The 24,144-nt window shown below is 31.7% G+C and overlaps 5 protein-coding genes across 5 annotated transcripts; 3 read left to right on the top strand and 2 right to left on the bottom strand.

Annotated features, from left to right (window-relative positions):
* Window positions 1-2,323: 2,323 nt before the first annotated feature.
* On the top strand, window positions 2,324-8,053 carry LOC123920423 (EH domain-containing protein 1-like). The gene is made up of 16 exons (XM_045972678.1): window positions 2,324-2,601; window positions 2,690-2,769; window positions 3,808-3,876; window positions 3,949-4,006; window positions 4,179-4,234; window positions 4,332-4,368; window positions 4,474-4,535; window positions 5,085-5,198; window positions 5,335-5,437; window positions 5,554-5,603; window positions 5,968-6,096; window positions 6,187-6,438; window positions 6,546-6,625; window positions 6,894-7,020; window positions 7,307-7,450; window positions 7,552-8,053. Exons 1-16 carry the CDS (start codon window positions 2,511-2,513, stop codon window positions 7,735-7,737), a joined length of 1,638 nt encoding a protein of 545 aa, XP_045828634.1. The 5' UTR covers window positions 2,324-2,510; the 3' UTR covers window positions 7,738-8,053.
* A 1,581-nt stretch (window positions 8,054-9,634) lies between these two features.
* On the top strand, window positions 9,635-11,663 carry LOC123920619. The gene is made up of 7 exons (XM_045972910.1): window positions 9,635-9,791; window positions 9,906-9,991; window positions 10,070-10,264; window positions 10,357-10,521; window positions 10,653-10,709; window positions 10,873-11,013; window positions 11,286-11,663. The coding sequence occupies exons 1-7, from the start codon at window positions 9,635-9,637 to the stop codon at window positions 11,661-11,663; spliced, it is 1,179 nt and encodes a 392-aa protein (XP_045828866.1).
* Window positions 11,664-13,575: 1,912 nt separating this feature from the next.
* Window positions 13,576-17,126, bottom strand: LOC123920424 (cyclic nucleotide-gated ion channel 2-like). Its single transcript, XM_045972679.1, has 6 exons — window positions 16,331-17,126; window positions 15,592-16,047; window positions 14,912-15,127; window positions 14,521-14,807; window positions 14,278-14,389; window positions 13,576-14,185 (listed from the first exon to the last, which is right to left on the bottom strand). The coding sequence occupies exons 2-6, from the start codon at window positions 16,018-16,020 to the stop codon at window positions 13,940-13,942; spliced, it is 1,290 nt and encodes a 429-aa protein (XP_045828635.1). The 5' UTR covers window positions 16,021-16,047; window positions 16,331-17,126; the 3' UTR covers window positions 13,576-13,939.
* A 344-nt stretch (window positions 17,127-17,470) lies between these two features.
* LOC123920428 (EH domain-containing protein 1-like) lies at window positions 17,471-18,939 on the top strand. The gene is made up of 4 exons (XM_045972685.1): window positions 17,471-17,519; window positions 17,788-17,914; window positions 18,201-18,344; window positions 18,446-18,939. The coding sequence occupies exons 3-4, from the start codon at window positions 18,273-18,275 to the stop codon at window positions 18,629-18,631; spliced, it is 258 nt and encodes an 85-aa protein (XP_045828641.1). The 5' UTR covers window positions 17,471-17,519; window positions 17,788-17,914; window positions 18,201-18,272; the 3' UTR covers window positions 18,632-18,939.
* Window positions 18,940-20,347: 1,408 nt separating this feature from the next.
* Window positions 20,348-23,052, bottom strand: LOC123920618. The gene is made up of 5 exons (XM_045972909.1): window positions 23,026-23,052; window positions 21,931-22,017; window positions 21,643-21,837; window positions 21,334-21,498; window positions 20,348-20,581 (listed from the first exon to the last, which is right to left on the bottom strand). The coding sequence occupies exons 1-5, from the start codon at window positions 23,050-23,052 to the stop codon at window positions 20,348-20,350; spliced, it is 708 nt and encodes a 235-aa protein (XP_045828865.1).
* Between the last annotated feature and the right edge of the window lie 1,092 nt (window positions 23,053-24,144).

The raw sequence follows: 24,144 nt of genomic DNA, 5'->3' as shown, positions 1-24,144 counted from the left end.
GCATTGGCAAGTTTTAGCTACATACAAAGCTTTTTCTATGCTGATCATATTCTCCATACAAGGAGAAGGTTTTTTCTAATCTACCCTCTCATAAGTTGAGGGTATACGTATGTCCATCAACCAATGAGACATTAGCACCTTTCAATGCTTCACAACAAGGTTTTGAATTTGAGATTAACTTTTTGCCAAACTTGTGCTACTTATGTGTTTTCCATTTTATCATTCCGCTACTTAAGTAGTGGGCGTTGTAAGAATGAGAAATTTTGAGAAAAAACACCCTACATGAAAATTCATTTTTATAGCATCCGCAATTTAAGTAGCGGACGTTATAAAAATGTGAAATTTGAGAAAAAAAATACGCCCTAACATGAAATTTTCTCATTTTTATAACATTCGCTACTTAAATAGCGGACAGAATCCGCTACAATTAAGTAGAGAACTGGTAGAAATGAGATTTTTGAGAAAAAAAACACTCTACTACCTTGAAAATTTCAAGATTTTAGACGTGGAGTTCGAAACTAAGATGTGTAAAAATAATGAAATTTCATTTTTGTCACAAGTGGAGTTCGAAACATATTTTAAGGGGCGTTCAAATTGTAGAATTTGAACGAGTAAAAAGTTCTCATTACACGGCCGAATACTTGAATCCAAATATGTAAAAATCATGATTTTTTTATTTTCCTACAAGATGGGTTCAAAGCATGTGCTCTGAACGGAATGAAACTCGATGATGACGTGCACCACTAGAAGGTTCCAAAACAATGGACAAAGATCCAAAATATTGTGAATGGTGTTCGATTGCAGCGGAGGAACGTGCAAAAAAGGTTATCACTTCGACGTCCAAGTCAACATGTAATTGAGTTGGAGAAAATACTCCAATAAGGAGAATGCATGGAGCCGTTGAGATAAGATCCAACAATCCATGAGTGACACAGGGGAGAATTCGCTGTGACACGTGTGCAAAGAGATCACGCGCACCATTATTATAGTCAAAATTCATTGAGAAAACTCTGCAACTATTGGACCCTAGAGAGTCAGGCCATTTCCATTAAAATGACCCGAGACTCTGTCCAAAACACCATGTATAGGGCGTTCAGATTCTAAATTGTAGAATGAATTTTTACACATTCAAATTTTAGAATTCATGTGTTAAAATCTTTTAAAATTTAAACCCATGAAGGATTTCGAAAATGTAAAATTTAAATATGTAAAATATTTTTTTTGCACATTCAAATTCTCCGATTCAAGAGGAAAAACTAACTTGGGTTACAAAGGGGTCGCGTGTTCGGCCCTCTCCCACTCAATTTTTTTGCATTTTTATTTTAAAAGAATAGTATCAATTTTAGCAATCACCAAAGGGGTTTGAGCATGTGGCATAAGGAACAAAATAGAAAATTAAATCAAAATTTGAAAGTATCAGTACTTGATTTTTAAATTAATAAAAATCATTTTTATTAACTAAAAAGTTATTTGCCAACTATTTTATTTAAGAGAAAATAATTTCCTATGAAAACATAACTTCATTGTTTATAAATATTATACTGATTTTAACATTATTTTCACAAAAAATTTCAATATTCACTATTATAAGCAATAAAAAATTTATAAAAAAAAATCAGATTTTATTTTCTTGATAGTTTTAAAATGTAATATTTAGTTATTATAACTTTTTAAATGATATAAAACGAAATATCTTTCAAAAAATACTCATTTACTTACCTGCTAATTTAAAGACCTAATGTAAAGATGAATTTAAAAGCTTCATTTTTGTGTGAATAAAACACACCTTTTTAACTAATAAGTTTTTTTCACTGTTTTCATGTTTTTTTTTATAAAAAAAACACAATTATTTTCAATTAAGAACTGTTTTAATATATATATAAGTAAAACATATATTTTATTTTTATCTTCAATTTTGTGCAAGTATTAGTTCAAAGTTAATTCTTAATGATTTCAAGTCGCTTGGTACACGTAAAATATTATTTTAAGGTATTTAATTAAATTTTTAGATGATTAACTTTATACTAATTACCCTATCAAAAAAAAAACTTTATACTAATTACAACTTAAATTTTTGTATGGAATATAATTTTCATATTTAATACATGTTATAATTTTTTTTGTGGCACACCCTAATATTATTTTCTTGCTCCGCCACTTAACGCTAAGTTAGGAATTTGGCATGATGAAAAGCAAAGCAAAGGCATCTAACTATGTAAGCAAAATTGCTTTCCCCTTTACTCAACTTAAGAAAATAATTTAAATTGTTTGCCTAAACTTTTTGTCAAAACAAAAAAAAAACTGTTTGACTAAACTTAAAAACTTAAATTAAACTAAACTTATGTTAACTAAAGTTTAAACAAGAAATCTATTCTTGTTTGTGCCAACTCTATTTTCCTTTCCAACGCACTCATTTTCATTTTCTGTTCACTCACAAAAAGCACAAACGACATCACAGAATCTGCGTTTTGGAAACGTGAAACGCAATACAGTGTATCGTTCTGCTATCAATGGAGTTGGAGTTCGATCCGATCCCAATCGGTTCGTGCTCCAAAGAGCATCAGAACATTTACCAGCAATGGTTCAATTTCGCTGATTCAGGTACTAATCTATCTATTTTCACTAATTTTTTGCTTAGTTTTTTTTGTTTAACAATGGAATTGAACACTGTGCTCGCTTTGATTTTCAGATAGTGATGGACGCATAACGGGGAATGATGCCACCAAGTTTTTCGCTATGTCTAATTTGCCTCGTCAAGATCTTAAACAGGTTTTCTTGTTTTTCTTACATTTATGACTTGTAAACAAGCGAACTGCCACCAAGTCCAGCGAACTGACACCGAAAATATATGGCTGTTGTATATAGTAATTGTAATGTATTTGCATATTTGTATTCGAGAATATAGAATATGCACCGCCAATTTAAGATAGTTTTACACTAACATCCAATGAGCATATTGTATTTCCGCCAAATCATAGGTTATTTTGAAATTAATTGTATGATATGGCAAATTACTGGTTTTTTATTGGATGACCGTATAAAACTATCTTACACTTTCAAGCATGCATCGGTTGAATTTCAACTTTCCCTGACCATCCTTCCTACTATACTAAACTCTACTCTTTTTCACTTTGCTAAATCAAATTATAGTGGTTGCTCTTGAATTGGGTTTGAACTTTGATTTGTGGAAACACTATCATAGATTATCCCACGATGTTGTTAAATAACAGCTATAGCGGCGCTAGCGCTATTGCATATTGGAATTTGAACAAATCGCTATTGTTCCACGATATACTATTTAGTACAAAATATTGTGAAATAGCAGCTATAGCAGCGTTATAGGCTTATAGCACTGTTGTGTAGTGGAATTTGAAAAAACCATTATTTTCTGCAATCTGCAATTAACGACACTGTTATTCAATGTAACTCCTTTTGTTTTGACTTTTTGTTTTTTAGATTTAAAGATGTCGCTATCAAGAGTTTTATGTTGTCAATTGACCATTTTGTTTTAAATTTTAACTTTAATTTATTATGTTTTGTACTAGACTAATAGTGGATTGGGCTTTTGCCCTCTTCTATTCCAAAAAAAAAAAAAAGACTGATAGTGGATTGAATTTGAACTCCTACACTTTTATTTATTTCACTTTGATACTAATTTGACGTTTGTGTCTATCAATTGGAATGGTATGGACATGTCGTATTTGAGTGTTTATATAAACTGTACTTGTTGATAAGTATTTCTTTTAATTTTTTTCTTTATACCTCGTGAACTAAATTGTTTGTTTCTTTGCTCCTTACCAAAATAAGGTGTGGGCTATTGCAGATTCAAAGCGACAAGGTTATCTAGGTTTCCAAGAGTTTATCATTGCTATGCAGGTGAAAATATGTTACACTTTGCGGAAGTTTAATGCTGATCAATTTCCAGAATCTTACTCATTTGAAATGTAGGTAGTTTCTTTAGCACAATCTGGACACCCAATAACACATGATCTGCTGAATAGTGATGGTAAGTAAGTTATGTGTGTTTAGGTTTTTCTTCTATTGTTTTGTTTGAATAAAGTTTTGTAATTGTATTGGTCAAATATTAAAATGCACATAGTATGTACTGTCTGCACATATTTATTGTGAATTTCGATCGCAGGTTTTTTTTAGCTAATTGAGCTTATCATTTATTGCAGTTGATTTGAAAAATCTGAAACCTCCCATAACGGAGGGTTTGGATGTATTGCTAGCTGTAAGTATTTATTTTTACGATTTCCTATTTTTTTATGGTATTAACTTTTTGATGTTTATTTAGTAAAAGTACTTACGGCTTGGCTTTGTATCTACAGAAAAAAAAGCATAAACAAAAAGACACTGATGTAAATGGTAATATATTTCCCATTTTATTGAATATGGGCACTCGTTGATTTTTGTTTTCTTGTTTGCTCCTTTCTCTTCAAAATCCCAGTTAAGTAACTAGCGATAATGCAGGTAATCCTCAGTTTCAGCCATCACCATCAAGCAGTTGGTTTTCTTCGAAGTCCACAAAAAAGGCAAGCATTCTGCTACTCTGTGTGACTGTGACTTTGAATTTTTCCTCCCTTTCTTTGTGCATTATCCTTATCTGCTGCTAGAGAGAACATCCTCAATATTCATCTCAATTTTTGGATTAGTAACAGTTACAAGTTTGATTGGCATTCTTTACCAGCTTTATTATGCTCTAGTTTCATTTTGTGTCATCATAATCTTGAAGAATGAAAAGTATCCCCAGGAATGGTTGGTTTGGTTTTTGTCTGACTAGGATGTTATTAGAGGCCTGAAACTAACATTATCCCTTGGATTTTATGCAAGTGTCTAAATGATGCATGCCAATACCAATAATCTACCTGAAGTATCAAGGCTAATCAAATTTTCATTTTGTCTTGTACCTATCTAAGTTGGTATCTGATAGGGCATAAAACAATTTGGCATTATCCTGTAGATGTGTTCTCTAGGCCCTTTATTCTGTGTGTTGCTACTTCTTTGCTATTGCCAAAGCTTAGAAATTTTACATATATGTTCTTATAGGGTTTTCACTTCTATTTTGGTGCATATTTCGACAGGTGCCACTTTCCTCTGTGACATCAATAATTGATGGCTTGAAGAGACTCTATATCCAGAAGTTGAAGCCTTTAGAAGTTACTTACCGCTTTAATGATTTTGTCTCCCCATTATTGGTCAGTAAGTTACCATCTTTAGAAATGACTGGCCATTATAGATTTAGTGCCACATTTCTTTACTTGGTTACATCATTGCTTTGTTTTAAATACACAATTGACATCTTTATTGATTGCAATGCTTTACTTACTGTAGACAAATAGTGATTTTGATGCCAAACCTATGGTTATGCTTTTGGGTCAATATTCAACTGGTAAAACAACATTTATCAAACATCTGCTTAAATGTGGTTATCCAGGCAAGTAATTCTGCTTTTTCTATATACATATCGGTGTCTAAGTGTGGAACTTCCCATATCTGTTTTGTAGACATAAGTTATTGAAGCTTGTGTTGTTTTTCCATAACTATCAATAGGTGCACATATTGGACCTGAGCCTACAACTGATAGGTTTGTTGTTGTCATGGTATGTGCCAGAAAACCAGAGTCCCTCCCACAACACTCTAATCCCTTAAAGTTTTCTTAGTTTTCAAATTATTTTTGCATAAGTGCCTAGTTTTGACAATTTGAATTGTCTTGAGTTCTAGCAACACACTCTAACACACTTTCCAACACGCTATCATATATTGGTTAAAATTCATATTGGTCCCACCAAATCAGGTGGGTCGCACATAATTTTGGTGGGACGATATAAACTTTAACCAATAAAAGAGTGTGTTAAAGATTGTGTTACTAGCATTATTCTTTGAATTATTGTAAGATATCTTCAAGTCATCTTGGAAAATGAATTATTGCATTAATTTTAACTAGAAAATGGTGTTGGTGTACAGTCTGGACCTGGTGAGAGAAGCATTCCTGGAAATACTGTTGCTGTCCAAGCAGACATGCCGTTTAGTGGACTTACAACTTTTGGCACAGCTTTTCTGTCAAAATTTGAGTGTTCACAAATGCCTCATCCGGTAAGTTGCTTTAGCTCCATTGAATAAGTTAATTGATTTTCCTTGTGTGCATTTGGATATAACCATTAACCAGTTTTTGATTGTCCAAAGCTACTGGAGCACATTACATTTGTGGACAGTCCTGGAGTTCTATCTGGAGAAAAGCAACGGACACAACGAGCATATGATTTTACTGGGGTAACATCTTGGTTTGCTGCAAAGTGTGATTTGATACTCCTCTTGTTTGATCCTCACAAACTTGATATTAGTGATGAGTTCAATCGCGTGATAACTTCTTTGCGGGGACATGATGACAAAATTCGAGTAGTTTTGAACAAGGCAGATCAAGTTGATACTCAGCAAGTAAGCACTTGTGTAGTTAAACTTCTGTTTGTTTTTATATATATACTAATGAAACTCATAGTACATGCTTTAGGGAATACTGACCTCAATTTGGCTCTATGTTACAGCTGATGAGGGTTTATGGAGCCTTAATGTGGTCACTCGGGAAGGTGCTGAACACACCTGAAGTCACTCGTGTGTATATTGGGTATGTCACTTAGTATATGTATGTCATTGTTAAAATGTACTCTTTGACATGGAGAGTTGGAAAGAAACCAATGTGTTTCTGCATTCACCAGTTATTTTAATTTTATCTTTATCTAGTATCAAGAAGTTGCACCAATGTTATTTTTGTGGTGGAATTGTGGCAGATGTATTTTTCAAATTTTTTTGATACTTATCATAATTATAGATTTCTGTTATTGTGCTATGAGGGTTAATTCCAAATCTACCGTAATCTCACCTTTCTTTTGCAGCTCCTTTAACGACAAGCCTGTAAATGATGCTGTCAGCGGTCCAATTGGAAAGGAACTGTTTGAAAAAGAACAGGAAGACCTTCTTTCAGATCTGAAAGATATACCAAAGGCAGCTTGTGATCGAAGAGTGAGTTTATTTATTTAATTTTATTTTATTGAAGAGTCGTTTTATTTTATTTTCTACTAGAAATAGTTAGCAAATAAACTATGAAGATTGATATGATTTAATTACTAGTAAGTTTGCCTTTTGATTTAATTTTGGGGATCTTCCAGGGTCATTTTCATGATGGAGAAATTTGATATGTATACTTTTGCTGAATATCACAATCCAGTTAATTATTGTTTATGTGTTATTTATTGAAGTTGCTGATTTGCATAATTATCTTATATATTCAATTCATTGACTATTGTAGATCAATGAATTTGTTAAACGAGCCCGAGCAGCCAAGATACATGCTTACATTATCGGTCATCTTAAAAAGGAGATGCCTGCGATGATGGGCAAACCTAAAGCTCAGCAAAAACTCATTGATAACTTGGCAGGTGAATTTGGAAAGGTATGCACCAGATTCTTCATTTGCTCTGCTCACCTTACATGTCTCTTTGATGTCACTTAAATATTATATTGTGTATATATGACCTGTAAAATTCAAAACAGGTACAAAGGGAGTTCCATTTACCTCCTGGTGACTTTCCAAATGTTGAGCATTTCAGAGAGAGCTTGCGTGGTTATAATATCGACAAGTTTGAGAAATTGAAGCCAAAAATGATACAAGTAGTTGATGACATGCTTGCCTACGACATTCCTAACCTCTTGAAGAATTTTAAGAATCCTTATGATTAAATTTCTTAGCACTTAATCCATTGATGAGTTGATTTAGTTGCAGTGACATTTGTAGTATACTAATATTGCGGGTTATATCCAATAAAAAGAATAATCTTACGGGTTATTGATGTAATACACCCTGGTCCCTAATCCCATTTTCTGTAGTAGAGTTTTAATGTTCATATATGAACTTTGTATTGTATTCTTTATCAGTGTCATCAGCAACAAAGTTTCAAAATAAAAAATAAAGTGAAACCACAATTAATAGTCGGATAAGACATATTTTAATCTCTATAATATCAGTTATTTTGGTTTTTAATTTTTTTTCTGCTTCTAGTCTTGAATCTCTTACTTGGTTTAAAAGTTTTAGTATTTTCTAGTCTTTGTTGTTAATGAATCTCTGACTGTTGAGTGATGATGGGTTGGTCCGACAGAAATACACATCCCCACTACAATAATCTTTTGTTCCTTTTTAGTTATCGTACATTCTCATTGTTCTGCAACATACATGTGAAAAGGATATTAATGTAGAGAAGGATGTGAAATTGAGAATGAGAATGAAAGAAGAGAGAGCGATAGCGAAGAAATAAATGGAAACGAAGCGCAGAACAAAAATACTATTGAATGAAGTGAATGTAGTTTGGAAAATGAGAATTGGTTATCGTACTTTGTGGTCTTCATCTAACAAAAATCCTTCACAATTGCTTTAGGTTACTACTTGCAATGACCATGGCAGAAATGAGGGGCCATCGAGAATGTTTAAGGCTGAATGAGAAAGAGTTAGAGGAAGATTTTCACATGCAAGTGGAAAGTATCAATCAACTCATCATTTAACGTAAGTCCACACAATAATGTATTCAATCAAGTATATTGTCTCCTACGTTAAACCCCTTAATTGACTAGTGCAGTATTTAATCAACTTGAATGTGAGGTAGAGCTTGTCAAATTGCATAAATAAAACAGTGAGAGATTCTTCAACATGGAATTAAATGCTTCTATTAACCAAGATTCGAAGCCAAAGACCAAAACATTTTCTCAACCCATTGAACCAGCAACACAATATATATATCAATACAAACAATAGAAATTTCCATTTTTTTCTAAAATACACCACAACTATTTTCAAATAAAAACAATCATTCTATTTTTATGATCAACTTTGTACAAGTATTAATTTAAAATAAATCATTGATAATTTTAAGTCACTTAGCACATATTAGAATAATATTAAGAGGATACGTTCATTTCTAAAGAATTTGAATAAATTTGTTGCCTTGAATTTATTTTTTTAAAAAAAACTAAATTAGTCCACCCAAATTGACACCAAAGAAAATCAAACCAGAAATCTTAAGGAGAAACAAACTCCAAAATCCTCCAATTCCACGTGACCAACTCAAATGGATTTTGCCTTGAAATATTATATTGAGAATAGTGTCGTTGCTAATCCACATGGCGTTTAATCGCTCCATTGGATCATGTGGTTGTACTATTCCATCTGACATGATTTCACCGTTATGCTTTCTGTATGAATAATTCACTTCTGAGTTATTTATGACACGTAATGTCCAAATATATCCCGTCTAGAGGGTTAAAAGGTTTTACACGGAAAAATTATTAACAATTATATTGTTATTAGTTTATTACCAATACTCAATTATATACCATTCTTATTCAACCATTTTTTAGTCAACTAAAATAGAAGTGGGATAAGTAGAGGCCACCGTCTGTCTTTATTAAATTAAATTTTAAAATTTGATCTCCATAAATTTCATTCATTCCCCCGTCTCTACTTGACTGCATATATAGAATTAAACTAATGAGTTAAATTCCGTCAAAAATGTATTAAATTCATTAAAAAAATGTAATCAATTTATATTAATGATTCTTATATCCCTGGGAATATATATATTCAACTATGATTCATCATCAAAATAAGAGAATTGTAAAAATGATGAATATGTTGTTCTTTGTTTTATATTTGGCAACTACCACTACTGTTTACTCAGTTGATAATTTGCAACGTATGTCGAAAGACGATTTAGAGTTGGAGAGACAACTAAGCTTCATTAATAAGTCTCCTATCAAGAGTATTCATGTATATAAACACATTTTTATTATTGGTAGTTTAATTTGATCTTCATATTTAATAAAATTTTATTTTGATTCATTTTGGTTGTTCCTATAGGCCGAGGCAGGGTATATAGTTGATTGTGTTGATATCTATAAACAGCCGGCTTTTGATCATCCCTTATTACAAAATCATAAATTGCAGGTAAATATTTTACTATGGTTAATTTTATTTTATTTTTTTGCATATACTTACGTTCAATATTCATTTTATTTGTGGTAGATGAAACCAAGTTTTGAAGAAAAAAATAGTCAAACAAGTATGAAGATTTCATCAACCAAATCCATTTATGGGCTTGAGAAAGTTAGTTGTCCAAAAGGAACTGTTCCTATTCGGAGAGTCACCAAAGATGATCTCATTCGAGGCAAATATTTATTCAATGATCGTACCCTAACTCAAAATGGCTTTCGCACTGGTGTAAGTTTGCTCATATATACAACTGAATTTATGATTATATAACATATAATGCTTCAATATTTCATTATTATGTGATTGTATTGAACATGTAGACTGCTCATGTATTTCTTCGACCTTCCGGTGGTCCTTACTATGGAGTAAATGGAACTACTAGTGTTTGGCATCCAAGTGTTGTTATGGGTCAAGAAAGTGCAGGGCATTTATATGTCCAAAATGGAAATGGAGATGGTACTAATAAAATTATCGTCGGATGGCATGTGAGTTTTAATTTATTCTATTATATCAATATTTTTTATTCTTAAAAGCATTCATATATTTATGGCTTTATAATTTAAGTAAATTTGATGTAATAGAAAAAACTAATAATATATTTCATACACGATGTTAGGTATTTCCACAATTATATCATAATGATAATGCAACACATTTATACACATATTGGAAGGTAAGTAAGGTTTTTTAATTTTTTTTTTTTATCTTTACTCGTATCTTCGTAAGATTTGTTCTTGCTAAAATAACTAATTTTTTCAATGTTTAATTTTTTTATTTGACAGAGAAAAACATTGTTTTATTACTTTAAAATCTAACATGATACTTAAATATCACAGTCAGGTAACGCAAATGGATGCTACAATATATTGTGCAGCGGTTTCGTTCAGACCGCCCAAGAATATTTCGTTGGTTCACGCATACCACGTACATCAGTCTATCGTGGCGCTATGACTGAGATGCCAATTTCTCTTGTTCAGGTCATTTTTTTACTTAAAATTTCAATTAAAAATATATAGATTATTATTAAATGTGAAAAGAAAATTAAATATATAGATTATATAGATGCCAATGTCTCTGGAATACAAACTATATCCAACTTTTATAAGATTAACATTCATTAGACTTGTAAGTTTTAATTTTTTTTTTATAAGATGTAAGTTTTAAAATTTAAAGTATAGATATAATGATAAGTGGTTGTTACCGACGATCTAAATAAAATATTTACAAAATTTTATGGATATATACCCAGGATCCAGCAAGCAAAAATTGGTGGTTATCTGTGGCATTTAAGAGTATTGGATATTTTCCAGCACACTTGTTCTCTAACTTGAAAGAAGCTGATGAAGTGGGATGGGGTGGGTTAACAGTAACTCCTTCGGGTACTAATAGTCCTCCAATGGGAACAGGAGATTTCGTAAATGGCGATTTTAGTGAAGTTTGTTATTTTAGGCACGTTGCATATCAAAGTGTATCTAGAAAGTTTATTGGACCTGCAACAAGTTTAGCATCCACATTCAACGATTGCCCTAAATGCTATAATGTTGTCTACTATGGAGATAAAGGAGGACAATTTGGATATTCTCTTCAGTTTGGAGGAGGAGAACTTCCATGTAATTGTGACAAATAATTGTAGTCAACAAATTTTGGTATAGTATATCGTAATAAATAAAACAATATATTGTAACCAAAAAAAAATAAAACAATATATTGCAACTCTTTTTGGAGTGTGGGTTCTCTGTTGTGTAAATTTTGGAATTGGATCATCGGCTACAGCAGGAAGGGCAACAGACAAAGCTGCTGTCGAGGATCCGGGTTAGTAAATTTTCTGGAGTTTAATCTTGACCACATATTAATTTGTTACTTTTGCAAGATGAATATTTAATAATAAATTGAATCAATGGTTAGATGAAAAATTTACTCTCTCCCGTGAAAATCATACGAGAGTATCTGCTCTCCTCTTTTTGCAATGATTTATTTCTTTTTTGGTTTACAATATGGTTTTTATTTTATTTTTGTAATTTTGATAATGTTATTTATTAAAATAATTTTAAGTCCCTTTCTATAAAAGTCAATTAATATAAAAAAGGTAATGTCTTTGTTAAACTTCTCTCATTCATTTTCGTTTGAATCACGTAAATGTATTGTTCATGTCTGATTCGTTCCGTTACTTAAGTAGTGGATTACCGTGTTCTGTAACTGAAAAAACTGAATGCATTTTTTAAAAAATAGTTTTAGTGATGGGTCAACCAAGCTATACTAAGGGAAATGTGAAGCATTCTAATTAAGGATGAGGATAAGAGTAACAGTCAGTCGACCAAAAAACCTATGAATGTGTGGAACTCACGGTTGATTTTCGCCCACAAGATATGTTCCATTCCATCCATATTAGCCTAAACAAAACTATATACGGCTTCTAATTTGGGTTGGCCTCATTAATTCATTAACGGTCAATTAAAGTGTGACAAACTTATAAGGACTCTTATGCATGTGATTTAGAATGAAGAAGCCAAATTACAAGGACTCTTCCTTTATATACTTTAGTACTCTTCTTGCATGCCCTTGCTTTAGGACAGTAAAAACCAACACCAACATCGAGTAAGCTAGAGAATCTATTAGAAATGCATGTATAATTGCCAGTTTTATAGTCATTTTGTTTTTTCCAATATTTGAAACAAAACAATATTATGTGCATTAATAGATTTTTCCGTTTTCTATTAAAGCAAAAAAATTCATCAAATTAAGGATGATCATCAAATTATGTTCTTGTTCCTGTTTGCTTAAATCAAGTTTTAAGGAATATGATTGCTAATTTTGATTGATTTATATTATTTAAGATAGTCGCGTTTTAACTTAATTAGCTTATTCGTTGATTCACGTGCTCTTAACCGTTTGCATTAAAACCGTTTGATTGTTACATTAAAAACATTTTTTAAAATTTTAAATTGAAAAACATTAAAAACCAAAATATATTAAACACGGCAAAACAACCAAGTTATAAGAAATAAAATATCGTGATTTTACGCAAAGTAAAATATATCGAGTTATAAAAATCGGGATGTTACATTAAGAGGATTTCATGCAATATGACAAATATTTAAAGAAAACTACATAAAATAATACAAGTGGACTTCATGAAAGATATTGTCAAGTGTTTACATGCAATTTGTTATGGTTGGATCATATAGAAACGGGCTTGGACCAATATGTATGGACAGTGGCGGATCCAGGACCCTGGACCAGGGGGTGCAGACTTTTTACTGTAACAAACAATAAAAAAAAAATTGCAGCGGGGTAATGCAAAACTCGGGTATTTTTTTATTGTAAAATGTTTTTATAGGGGTAACGCAAAACTCGCGTATTTTGCAGAGGTATAACCCTATTTATGCAAAATGCACCTATTGAACATCTCTAAACACGTATGAGTTTGATTCGTGACCGTTCCTAATTTTTATTGTAACAATAAAATAAGAGAGTTTTTTTTTTACTTAAAATAAAAAAAGAGAGTTAATTTGTTACATATTTTAACTTTGCAAAGATCATATAAGACTTTTACTTTGGCATAGTGGTAAGGTACACATAACATAACAAGCATGAACATGTGCTCGATCCACATTTTATGGCATTTTGGCATTTATGAGAAAAACAATATAATAATAGTAATGATTAATAACACTAAAATAGAAACAACAAGAAGAACAAGCAAGCTTCCGGTTGGGCTAGTTGGGCTGCTACATGAGGTGAGATTTCAATGGGTCCATGGACAAAATCATTGGATAAGGTGCAAATGAATATATTCAGGGGGTGCAAGTGCAAAATATATCGGGGTATTATGAGTAAATATAAAAATCCAGCGTGTGCAACTGCCCACCCTCATTTACAAGTGGATCCGCCCCTGTGTATGGACTATGCTCTTTGGTCTCCATCATCCTCTATCAGATACTGCTCAATGTCTCTCCTCAGACCCTCGGGTAAGTCCTTCATGAGTTCCATTTCATCTTCTCCTCCTGTGGCTGCCCATCTCTCACGTTCAAAATGCCGAACTCTTTGTCTTAATCGGGAGGGCAACTGCCTCCTCCTCATCCACCATTCCATGTCACGACTTCTAAGCTGCATGTTTCTCTTCTTTTCCATGACTCCATCTAAGAATACCTGTACGAATGTCTCATTGTTAAACAATGTTTAAGTATGAAAAAAAATTCAATAAGCGTAACAGTTTTTCAATAATAATTCATTTTGGTTACCTGAATGTTACCAATAAACAGAGTGAAAAGTAGTAGTCCGGCAACTATAATGCATATACTGAAAATCACTTCTAGCCAGTTACTTGTGGGTTCAAGATCATTTCCAAAAGTGCTGCAAGAATTAGTAGAAATAGAATGTTAATATTTGGATACTTCTCAACCAAATTCAGGGAAACATTTTTGCGTGAATCAAACTGCAAACAATTATGTAAATAACTTATGAACATGTTATAAAGAATCTACCTGAAGGTCGTCAAACCCCAATAAATGGGATAAAGAATCCTGAAAGCCAAGGAATTGCTGGATACAACATTAAGTGCCCATCGGTAGATGCCATGTCTGAAAGGTCCTTTAACATCTAAGCACACAAGCTTACTCATCATTGTTGAGTTTCCACCACACAATGACCGAGAACATATCTCCTCTGAGCATGATAGAGCGAGATTGCATCCAGCAGATCTTTCACATTGCTGTTGAAGGCATGATGCAATGCGTTGAATCGCAAGGACATACCAACACGCTCCAACAACCTACATGAGTCTCAAATAAGTTAATTCAAACATGCTTTGAATGATATATATATATAACTTGAAAGTAGTGATGAAGCTCAAATTTTCATTTGAGGTTTTCTTACATGAGAGGCAAAAAAATAAGCTATGAGATTGAGTCCAAATCCCCAAGAAAGGGTGCCAAAGATATAGCCCGTGACATTTTGCATTCTTCTCATCATGGATATGCTATGACAAACCTTAGGGAGAAATTGGAACAAAAACATCAATAGCATTGTTGTCATCATTATTTTAATCCTCTCTTCTCTTATCAATTTTGGTACTACTATCCAAAATACAACCTGCAAATAGAGGATATATCATGTGGTCAAAATAAATTTATTGAAGTATCTGTCTATTCCAAAAGTATAAATAAACTATAAAGTATAAACTAATAAAAGTAATCTAATAAATATATAGGTCAAACATTTCTTCTCTTATTAATCTAATCTATTATTTATTAATCTAATCTAATAGTAAATTAATTAAATAACAACCATAATAAATCCCTCAAATATAAAAATAACAATAAATAAATAAAACATAGGAAGAATTTTTCCTAGTCACCAGAAACAACATGTGAACCAAGAATTAAAATAACATTTCATCCAAAAATTTAATTAATTCAAAACTTTAATCATGGATATTAGTGGACAACATAAAACAACCTCAGACATTAAAACATCATTCATCCAAAACTTTAATTCACAAATATAAATAAAAAATAGAAAATACTTAAGGATGTAAAAAAAAAAAAAAATCTTACCTGAGGCACAGGAAGAATAACAAAAATATCAAACCAGAATCCTTTGAAAGCTCTCATATAGGCAGAAGCAGTGGCGCGTGCGTCCCACACAAGTTCCCCACATCCAACAACAAGGGATTTTCTAGACACATATGCTGATCTAAGCTGCAACCCAATGTGAAGCAAATGAACTGCATCAAGAAGCGAACGCGCCACTGTGAAAACCAACGCCAACCCTCCGTCCATATACAAACATGGCGAACCTCCTTTTCTCCCTATGGAAAGTGCATAGACAAACAGTGGATCCATCACCAAAGCAACACCGCGCGCTAATAACAGCGCGCGGTTCCATATTTGCACGCGCTTGCTTCTTGGATCTAATGCTTTTCCTGAGAGTCCCCAAATTTTCCATGTTGTAACCGCTCTTGTGAATTTCTGCAAACTTTCCATCCCCTCTTCAATCTTTCCTTCAACTTTCTGTTGTTCAAAACAATGTGTTAGTGTTTTGTGAAGACAGAGACAGTGTTAGCTATCCTAGCTAGCTAGTATCCTTCATATTTAAGCACTAGGGTGTATAAATAAAGAAAACGACATTAGATTGTTTTGTGGCATCAACATTAACGCAGGATTAATAAAACAGGATCACTCACTTATTTAAACATCAACATTAATTTAAAGCAAAAAGGTGGAAAATATATTATATTATATAAAGAGAATAATTAAGAAGAAAACAAGTACACAAATAGAAAGGGATACTTACTTTGATTAATAATCTTCAAAACAACACTTGTATTTCTAGATCTACCAATGTAACTATTTCACAACATGACGCACTTTCAGTTTCAGTTCCAACCACAATATCACCAATTCCACTTCACAAATAGATGAAACCACAAAAATTGTGAACTCAAATCATACCACGTACAAATGCTAGCTACTTCACAAACTGTTGAAGCAAAAACCAAAGCTATATATGAACTCAAAATCAAACTAGAAATGCTGCTACTGTTGTTGAAGGAGTAACAAGAATTTGAGTTGTAATTCTACTTGATTGAAATGAAAGGTGTTGATTTGAACAATTACACCCAATCCATCGATGAATTGTATTCGAAATGGAAGAGCTGATAAAGATTATCAGAAATCAGAAATATAAATAAAATCTAGCTAGCTATCTATCTGTCTTATTCAATGGTACGTTCTGCAGTACCGGAGAAAGAGAGTGGTGGTTTCTGCGGTGATGATGTCTGTCTCCGGTGGTTATGAGTTTCACTTCTTCCTCTTCCTCTGTTTCTGCTTCCTCTGTTCTTTTTGTTTTGATGGTTTAATAGTTTAAGATGATGGTGGTGTTGTTGTTTGTGAGATTTTGGAGAGAGTTTTAGTTATGTTATGGATGAAAGTGAAGAGGGTTTTGATGGGAAAATGGAAATGGAGGTATTGATTGATTTAATGGAGGGTGAGTGAGCTTATGAGTGAATGATATATCAGCTTAATTATGAGGTATTCATTCTTAATTTCTTTCTTTGCTTTCTGTTGTTCTTTCAACACCACATTGTTCTGAATTTTATACCCAAAAATTAGGGGTTAGTGTAGTCATTTCGAAGAGAGGAATGGAAGACACTGCAACATCTTTTGTTCTTGGCCAATTTGGGAAACTTTAGTTTCAAAAAACTCATCACCAGAAGAAGAAGCCGTTAGAAAAAGTAAAAAGTAAAAAAATAATAAAGGAATTCTAAATAACTATCCAATATTCTAGGAAACATTATTTTCATTTTAACTTCCAACTCTAGATTGGCAGCATTATTTTGAGTTAATATTTTTTTCCATAATTTATGCACTCTTATTCAATAATATTAATAATTATTTTCACTATCATTCTACCAACTTTTGGTCAACGTGTGGTCACTCGGGAAGGTGCTGAACACACCTGAAGTCACTCGTGTGTATATTGGGTATGTCACTTAGTATATGTATGTCATTGTTAAAATGTACTCTTTGACATGGAGAGTTGGAAAGAAACCAATGTGTTTCTGCATTCACCAGTTATTTTAATTTTATCTTTATCTAGTATCAAGAAGTTGCACCAATGTTATTTTTGTGGTGGAATTGTGGCAGATGTATTTTTCAAATTTTTTTGATACTTATCATAATTATAGATTTCTGTTATTGTGCTATGAGGGTTAATTCCAAATCTACCGTAATCTCACCTTTCTTTTGCAGCTCCTTTAACGACAAGCCTGTAAATGATGCTGTCAGCGGTCCAATTGGAAAGGAACTGTTTGAAAAAGAACAGGAAGACCTTCTTTCAGATCTGAAAGATATACCAAAGGCGGCTTGTGATCGAAGAGTGAGTTTATTTATTTAATTTTATTTTATTGAAGAGTCGTTTTATTTTATTTTCTACTAGAAATAGTTAGCAAATAAACTATGAAGATTGATATGATTTAATTACTAGTAAGTTTGCCTTTTGATTTAATTTTGGGGATCTTCCGGGGTCATTTTCATGATGGAGAAATTTGATATGTATACTTTTGCTGAATATCACAATCCAGTTAATTATTGTTTATGTGTTATTTATTGAAGTTGCTGATTTGCATAATTATCTTATGTATTCAATTCATTGACTATTGTAGATCAATGAATTTGTTAAACGAGCCCGAGCAGCCAAGATACATGCTTACATTATCGGTCATCTTAAAAAGGAGATGCCTGCAATGATGGGCAAATCTAAAGCTCAGCAAAAACTCATTGATAACTTGGCAGGTGAATTTGGAAAGGTATGCACCAGATTCTTCATTTGCTCTGCTCACCTTACATGTCTCTTTGATGTCACTTAAATATTATATTGTGTATATATGATCTGTAAAATTCAAAACAGGTACAAAGGGAGTTCCATTTACCTCCTGGTGACTTTCCAAATGTTGAGCATTTCAGAGAGAGCTTGCGTGGTTATAATATCGACAAGTTTGAGAAATTGAAGCCAAAAATGATACAAGTAGTTGATGACATGCTTGCCTACGACATTCCTAACCTCTTGAAGAATTTTAAGAATCCTTATGATTAAATTTCTTAGCACTTAATCCATTGATGAGTTGATTTAGTTGCAGTGACATTTGTAGTATACTAATATTGTGGGTTATATCCAGTAAAAAGAATAATCTTACGGGTTATTGATGTAATACACCCTGGTCCCTAATCCCATCCCATTTTCTGTAGTAGAGTTTTAATGTTCATATATGAACTTTGTATTGTATTCTTTATCAGTATCATCAGCAACAAAGTTTCAAAATAAAAAATAAAGTGAAACCACAATTATTTGTCGGGTTAGACATGTTGGTTTTCTCTATAATATCAGTGATTTTTGGTTTTTAATTTTTTTTCTGCTTCTAGTCTTGAATCTCTTACTTGGTTTAAAAGTTTTAGTATTTTCTAGTCTTTGTCGTTAATGAATCTCTGACTGTTGAGTGATGATGCGTTGGTCCGTCAGAAATACACATCCCCACCACAATAATCTTTTGTTCCTTTTTAGTTATCGTACTCTCATTGTTCTGCAACATACTATCGAATGAGAATGATAGAGAAGGATGTGAAATTGAGAATGAGAATGAAAGAAGAGAGAGCGATAGCGAAGAAATAATTGGAAACGAAGCGCAGAACAAAAATACTATCGAATGAAGTGAATGTAGTATGGAAAATGAGAATTGGTTATCGTACTTTGTGGTCTTCATCTAACAAAAATCCTTCACAATTGCTTTAGGTTACAACTTACGATGACCATGGCAGAACTGAGGGGACAATGTCCCCGGGACATTGGTTATAGTCTCTTTGTGGTGCAAATATTTATTAATAGTGGGCTTGGTTGTGGGTCATATCGACTTCAAGGCTTATTTTCCAATAAGCATGAGAATGGAAGCAATATTAAATTTTGGTGGGATGATGTATGGGTGGAAAACCTACCCCTTAGAGAGGTATTCCCGTGGTTGTTTCTAATTTCATGTCGAAAGGATAAGGTCTTCATTGAGACATATTTTTATATTATTGGACTCTTAGGCTTTGTTTGGTTGAGAAAAGAAAGTGAAAGGAAAGAAAGTAGTAAGAGAAAAGAATGTTGAAGGAATGAAAATGAGTAGAAAGTGAGTTGATTGTATGGTTGTTTGGTTTAAAGCGAAAGTGAATAAAAAATGAGAGGAAAGAAAAATAAAAAGTGAAATTAAAAAAGAATAAATTTTTTAAAAGACATCAATATCCCTATAATATAATATTTCCTTAGGTGTGAATTTGTGAATTTTAAAAGCAACATAAGGATAGATACTATTGTCATTTTCACGTAAGCTTTTGTCTTTGTTCCATTTTCTCTCCACTTTTAGACGGAAAGAATAAATGTGTGGGTCCCAGCTTCTGTACTCCAAATGTTTCCCTCCCCTTCATGTGCCAAACGATGGAAGGATGTTGGAAACTGAGTTTTCCTTCCTTCATGAATCTTTCTTTCCAAAATCATTGGAAACAAACAGACGCTTATAAAAAGGATCTTTAAATTATTTTAATAAATAACATTATCAAAATTACAAAAATAAAATAAAAACCATATTCATTCATAAATCATTGCAAAAAGAGTTGCAATATTGTTTTATACAATTACTTTCCACAGTAACATGGAGGCCCTCCAAACTGAAGAGAATATCCAACTTGTCCTCCTTTATCTCTATAGTAGCGAACATTATAACAATTAGGGCAATCGTTTAATGTGGCTGCTAAACTTGTTGCGGGTCCAATAAATTTTCTAGATACGGTTTGATGTTTGATATGCAACGTTCCTAAAATAACAAGCGTAACCAAAATCACCATTTTGGAGACCTCCTGTTCCCATCGCAGGACTATCAGTACCCGAAGGAGTTACTGTAACCCCACCCCATCCCACTTCATCAGCTTCTTTCAAGTTAGAGAACAAGTGTGCTGGAAAATATCCAATTGTCTTAAATGCCATAGATAACCACCAATTTTTGCTTGTTGGATCCTGGATATATACCATAAAATTCTGTAAATATATTATTTAAATCCTTGATATTGTAAAATAATCTGACAATTTATATTATTCTTTACTTCTTGTTTAAGTAATTTGTTCATTAATAAAATTTAGCCGATTAAAAAAAAATAATCTATATATTTTCAATTAAAATTTCAAGTAAAAATTAACCTGAACAAGAGAAATTGGCAACTCAGTCATAGTGCCACGATAGATTGATGTACGAGGTATGCGTGAACCAACGGACTATATTTGGGCGGTCTGAACGAAACCGCTGCACAATATATTGTAGCATCCATTTGCATTACCTGACTGTGATATTTAAATATCATGTTAGATTTTAAAGTAATAAAACAATGTTTTTCAATAACATCAAAATTTAAAGAATGAAAATTGTGTATTTCAAATAATGGCAAATTTTTAAATTTTTTTTAAACATTGAAAAAATTAGTTATTTTAGTAAGAACAAATCTTGCCAAGATACGAAGTATTTCTTATGTTGTAATACAAGTAAAGATAAAAAAAAATAAAAAAATTACTTACCTTCCAATATGTGTATAGATGTGTATTAATTATCATTATATAATTGTGGAAATACCTAACATCATGTATCAGATATATTAGTTAGTTTTTTCTATTACATCAAATTTATTTAAATTATAAAGCCATAAAATGAATGCTTTTAAGAATAAAAAATATTGATATAATAATAGGGATAAATTAAATCCTAAATTAAAACTCACATGCCATCCAACTACAATTTTATTAGTACCATCTCCATTTCCATTTTGGACATATAAATGCCCTGCACTTTCTTGACCCTCAACAACACTTGGATGCCAAACACTAGTAGTTCCATTTACTCCATAGTAAGGACCACCGGAAGGTCGAAGAAATACATGAGCAGTCTACATGTTCAATACAATCACATATATATTAATGAAATGTTGAACCATTATATTTTTTTTTTGAACAAATAAAAATGAAATATATTAACACCAAAATGAAGTCGTTCTTGACACAAATTCAGTTATATATATGAGCAAACTTACACTAGTGCGAAAACTATTTTGAGTTAGTTTACGATCATTGAATAAATATTTGTCTTGAATGAGATCATTTTTAGTGACTCTTCGAATAGGAACAGTTCCTTTTGGACAACTAACTTTCTGGAGCCCATAAAGGGATATGGTTGGCGAAATCTTCATACTTGTTTGACTATCTTTTCTTTCAAAACTTGGTTTTATCTACCACAAATAAAATGAATATTGAAAGTAAGAGTATATATAGGTAAAAAATAAAACAAAAAATATAAAATTAACCATGGTAAAATATTTTACCTGCAATTTATGATTTTGTAATAAGGGATGATCAAAAGCCGGCTGTTTATAGATATCAACACAATCAACTATGTACTCTGCCTCGACCTATAGGAACAACCAAAATCAATCAAAACAAAATCTTATTATATATGAAGATCAAATTAAACTACCAATAATAAAAATGTTTTTATATACATGAATACTCTTGATAGGAGACTTGTTAATGAGACTTAGTTGTCTCTCCAACTATAAATCATCTTTCGACATGCGTTGCAAAATATCAACTGCGTAAACAGTAGTGCTAGTCACCAAATAAAAAACAAAGAACAACATATTCATCATTTTTACAATTCTCTTGTTATGATGATGAATCATAGTTGAATATATTGCCTATATATATATACCCTAGGATATATGAATCATTAATATAAATTGATTATATTTTTGAATGAATTTAATACATTTTTGATGGAATTTAACCCATTAGTATGCAGTCAAGCAGAGACGGAGGCATGAATCAAACTTATGGAGATCAAATTTATAAATTTAATAGAATAATTTATATAAAAAATTATAAGATAATTCAAAATTAATATTGTGAATATGCATTTTATTTTGTTAAAATTTGAACGGTAGAAACTTAAGTGTTTAAGGCAATATATTATCTACCTAAAAAAACGGCCCAATATGTTGTTTTTTTTGGTTACCAGTATGTTGTTTAAAAAATGCCTATTTTTTTGAAGTTTAACAAAAAATATTATGTAGGAAAATATAGTCTTAACTTCACTTTTGTTTCAAAAAGTGGTATTTTCAGTTTAGAAGATATGCAGAAATATTACATAAAAAATTTGTTGATTATAACATAAGACATTAGATCGGAAAATTACATCAAAAACAATTTTATTAGATAAAAAATTACATCAAAATTAAATTAAAATGACCACCAAAAGGGAAGTTCCCACCTAAAGATAAAAGAGGCTCATGTTTTTCTTGTAAATTTTTGTCCCCCTTAATGGTGAAGAACATGGTCAAATTCTTCACCAACAGGTTGCACTTAGAAGCCTAGGTTTCGTTTTCGGTCTTTCAGGCAACCACTTAACTGCTTTCACATACTAGTTTAGCAACATGGAATAGTCCCATTTGTAGGTTGTACCCAACAATTTTTATTTTTTTTCTCAATTTTCCAATTTCATGGATTATAACAACTCTCTTATGTATAATGTATAATTAGCTAATTTCTAATCCGTCAAATTCCTTATTTCATGGTTTTTTTTTCCTGTAACTTTGTTTTTTTTTTTTTATTAATATTAAAGGAATGGAAGTATTGTTGTATTATTTGTATTTCCTTCAAGTGGCCAATGGCCCAGTTGTTTCTTTTTAGTCAAACGTTGTGTGTTTTTAAAAATTGGATGATGAGTATTATCAAAATTAAAAATAAAAATTGGATGATACGTAATAAACCTTGTGGACTAATATATGTTTGTCATATTGGTCCATTATTTTCGTTAAATTTTAACTCCAAATATAAAAAAAAATTCCAATGGTTAAAATTTTAAAAATTAATAAGGTTTTTGATGGACCACTTACACTTAATGACATCCACAATTCAGTCAACTAAAACTAACGTTTTTTGTGAAAAATTGACGGAAAGGACCAATGTGAGAAACAAATGTCTTTAAGGGACCAATCCATACATTTTTTTTCTTTTAAGGGACCATTGTAAAACCTAAAATATCTTTAAGGAACCAATTCAGACATTTTTTTTTCTTTTAAGGGACCATTGTAAAACCTAAAATATCTTTAAAGGACCAATAGACTAATTAGACCTAAATTTATTATTTATTTTATTAAAAAAATTCATATTAAATGAAGGAGAAAACTTATACATATTAAACCAATAGACTAAATGAAGGAAAAAATTCATATTAAACCAATAGACTAATTAGACCTAAATCTTTTATGATGTGAAAGATCATGTTATACTTATACATTACATAATGCAACCACAAATCATAATAAGAATATTTTATGAAATTGGGACTATTTTATGGAATAGGTGCAAAACCGTAATTTTGAAAACTTTAGTGGCAATCTTACAATTTAGGAAAATTTAGGGGGAAAAGTGCAATTTTATACAGTCCAGAGGTGATTTTACTGTTTTTAGGAAATACAATGGTGATTATGTAGTTTTCAAAAGATGAGGGGCAGTTTCGCAATTTGTAAAATTTTGGT

The sequence above is a fragment of the Trifolium pratense genome, linkage group LG4, assembly GCF_020283565.1.
Source record: "Trifolium pratense cultivar HEN17-A07 linkage group LG4, ARS_RC_1.1, whole genome shotgun sequence".
In the NCBI taxonomy this organism is placed as follows: domain Eukaryota; kingdom Viridiplantae; phylum Streptophyta; class Magnoliopsida; order Fabales; family Fabaceae; genus Trifolium; species Trifolium pratense.
The sequence above is the reverse complement of the archived record's forward strand: the minus strand, read 5'-3'. Positions and strand labels throughout refer to the sequence as shown.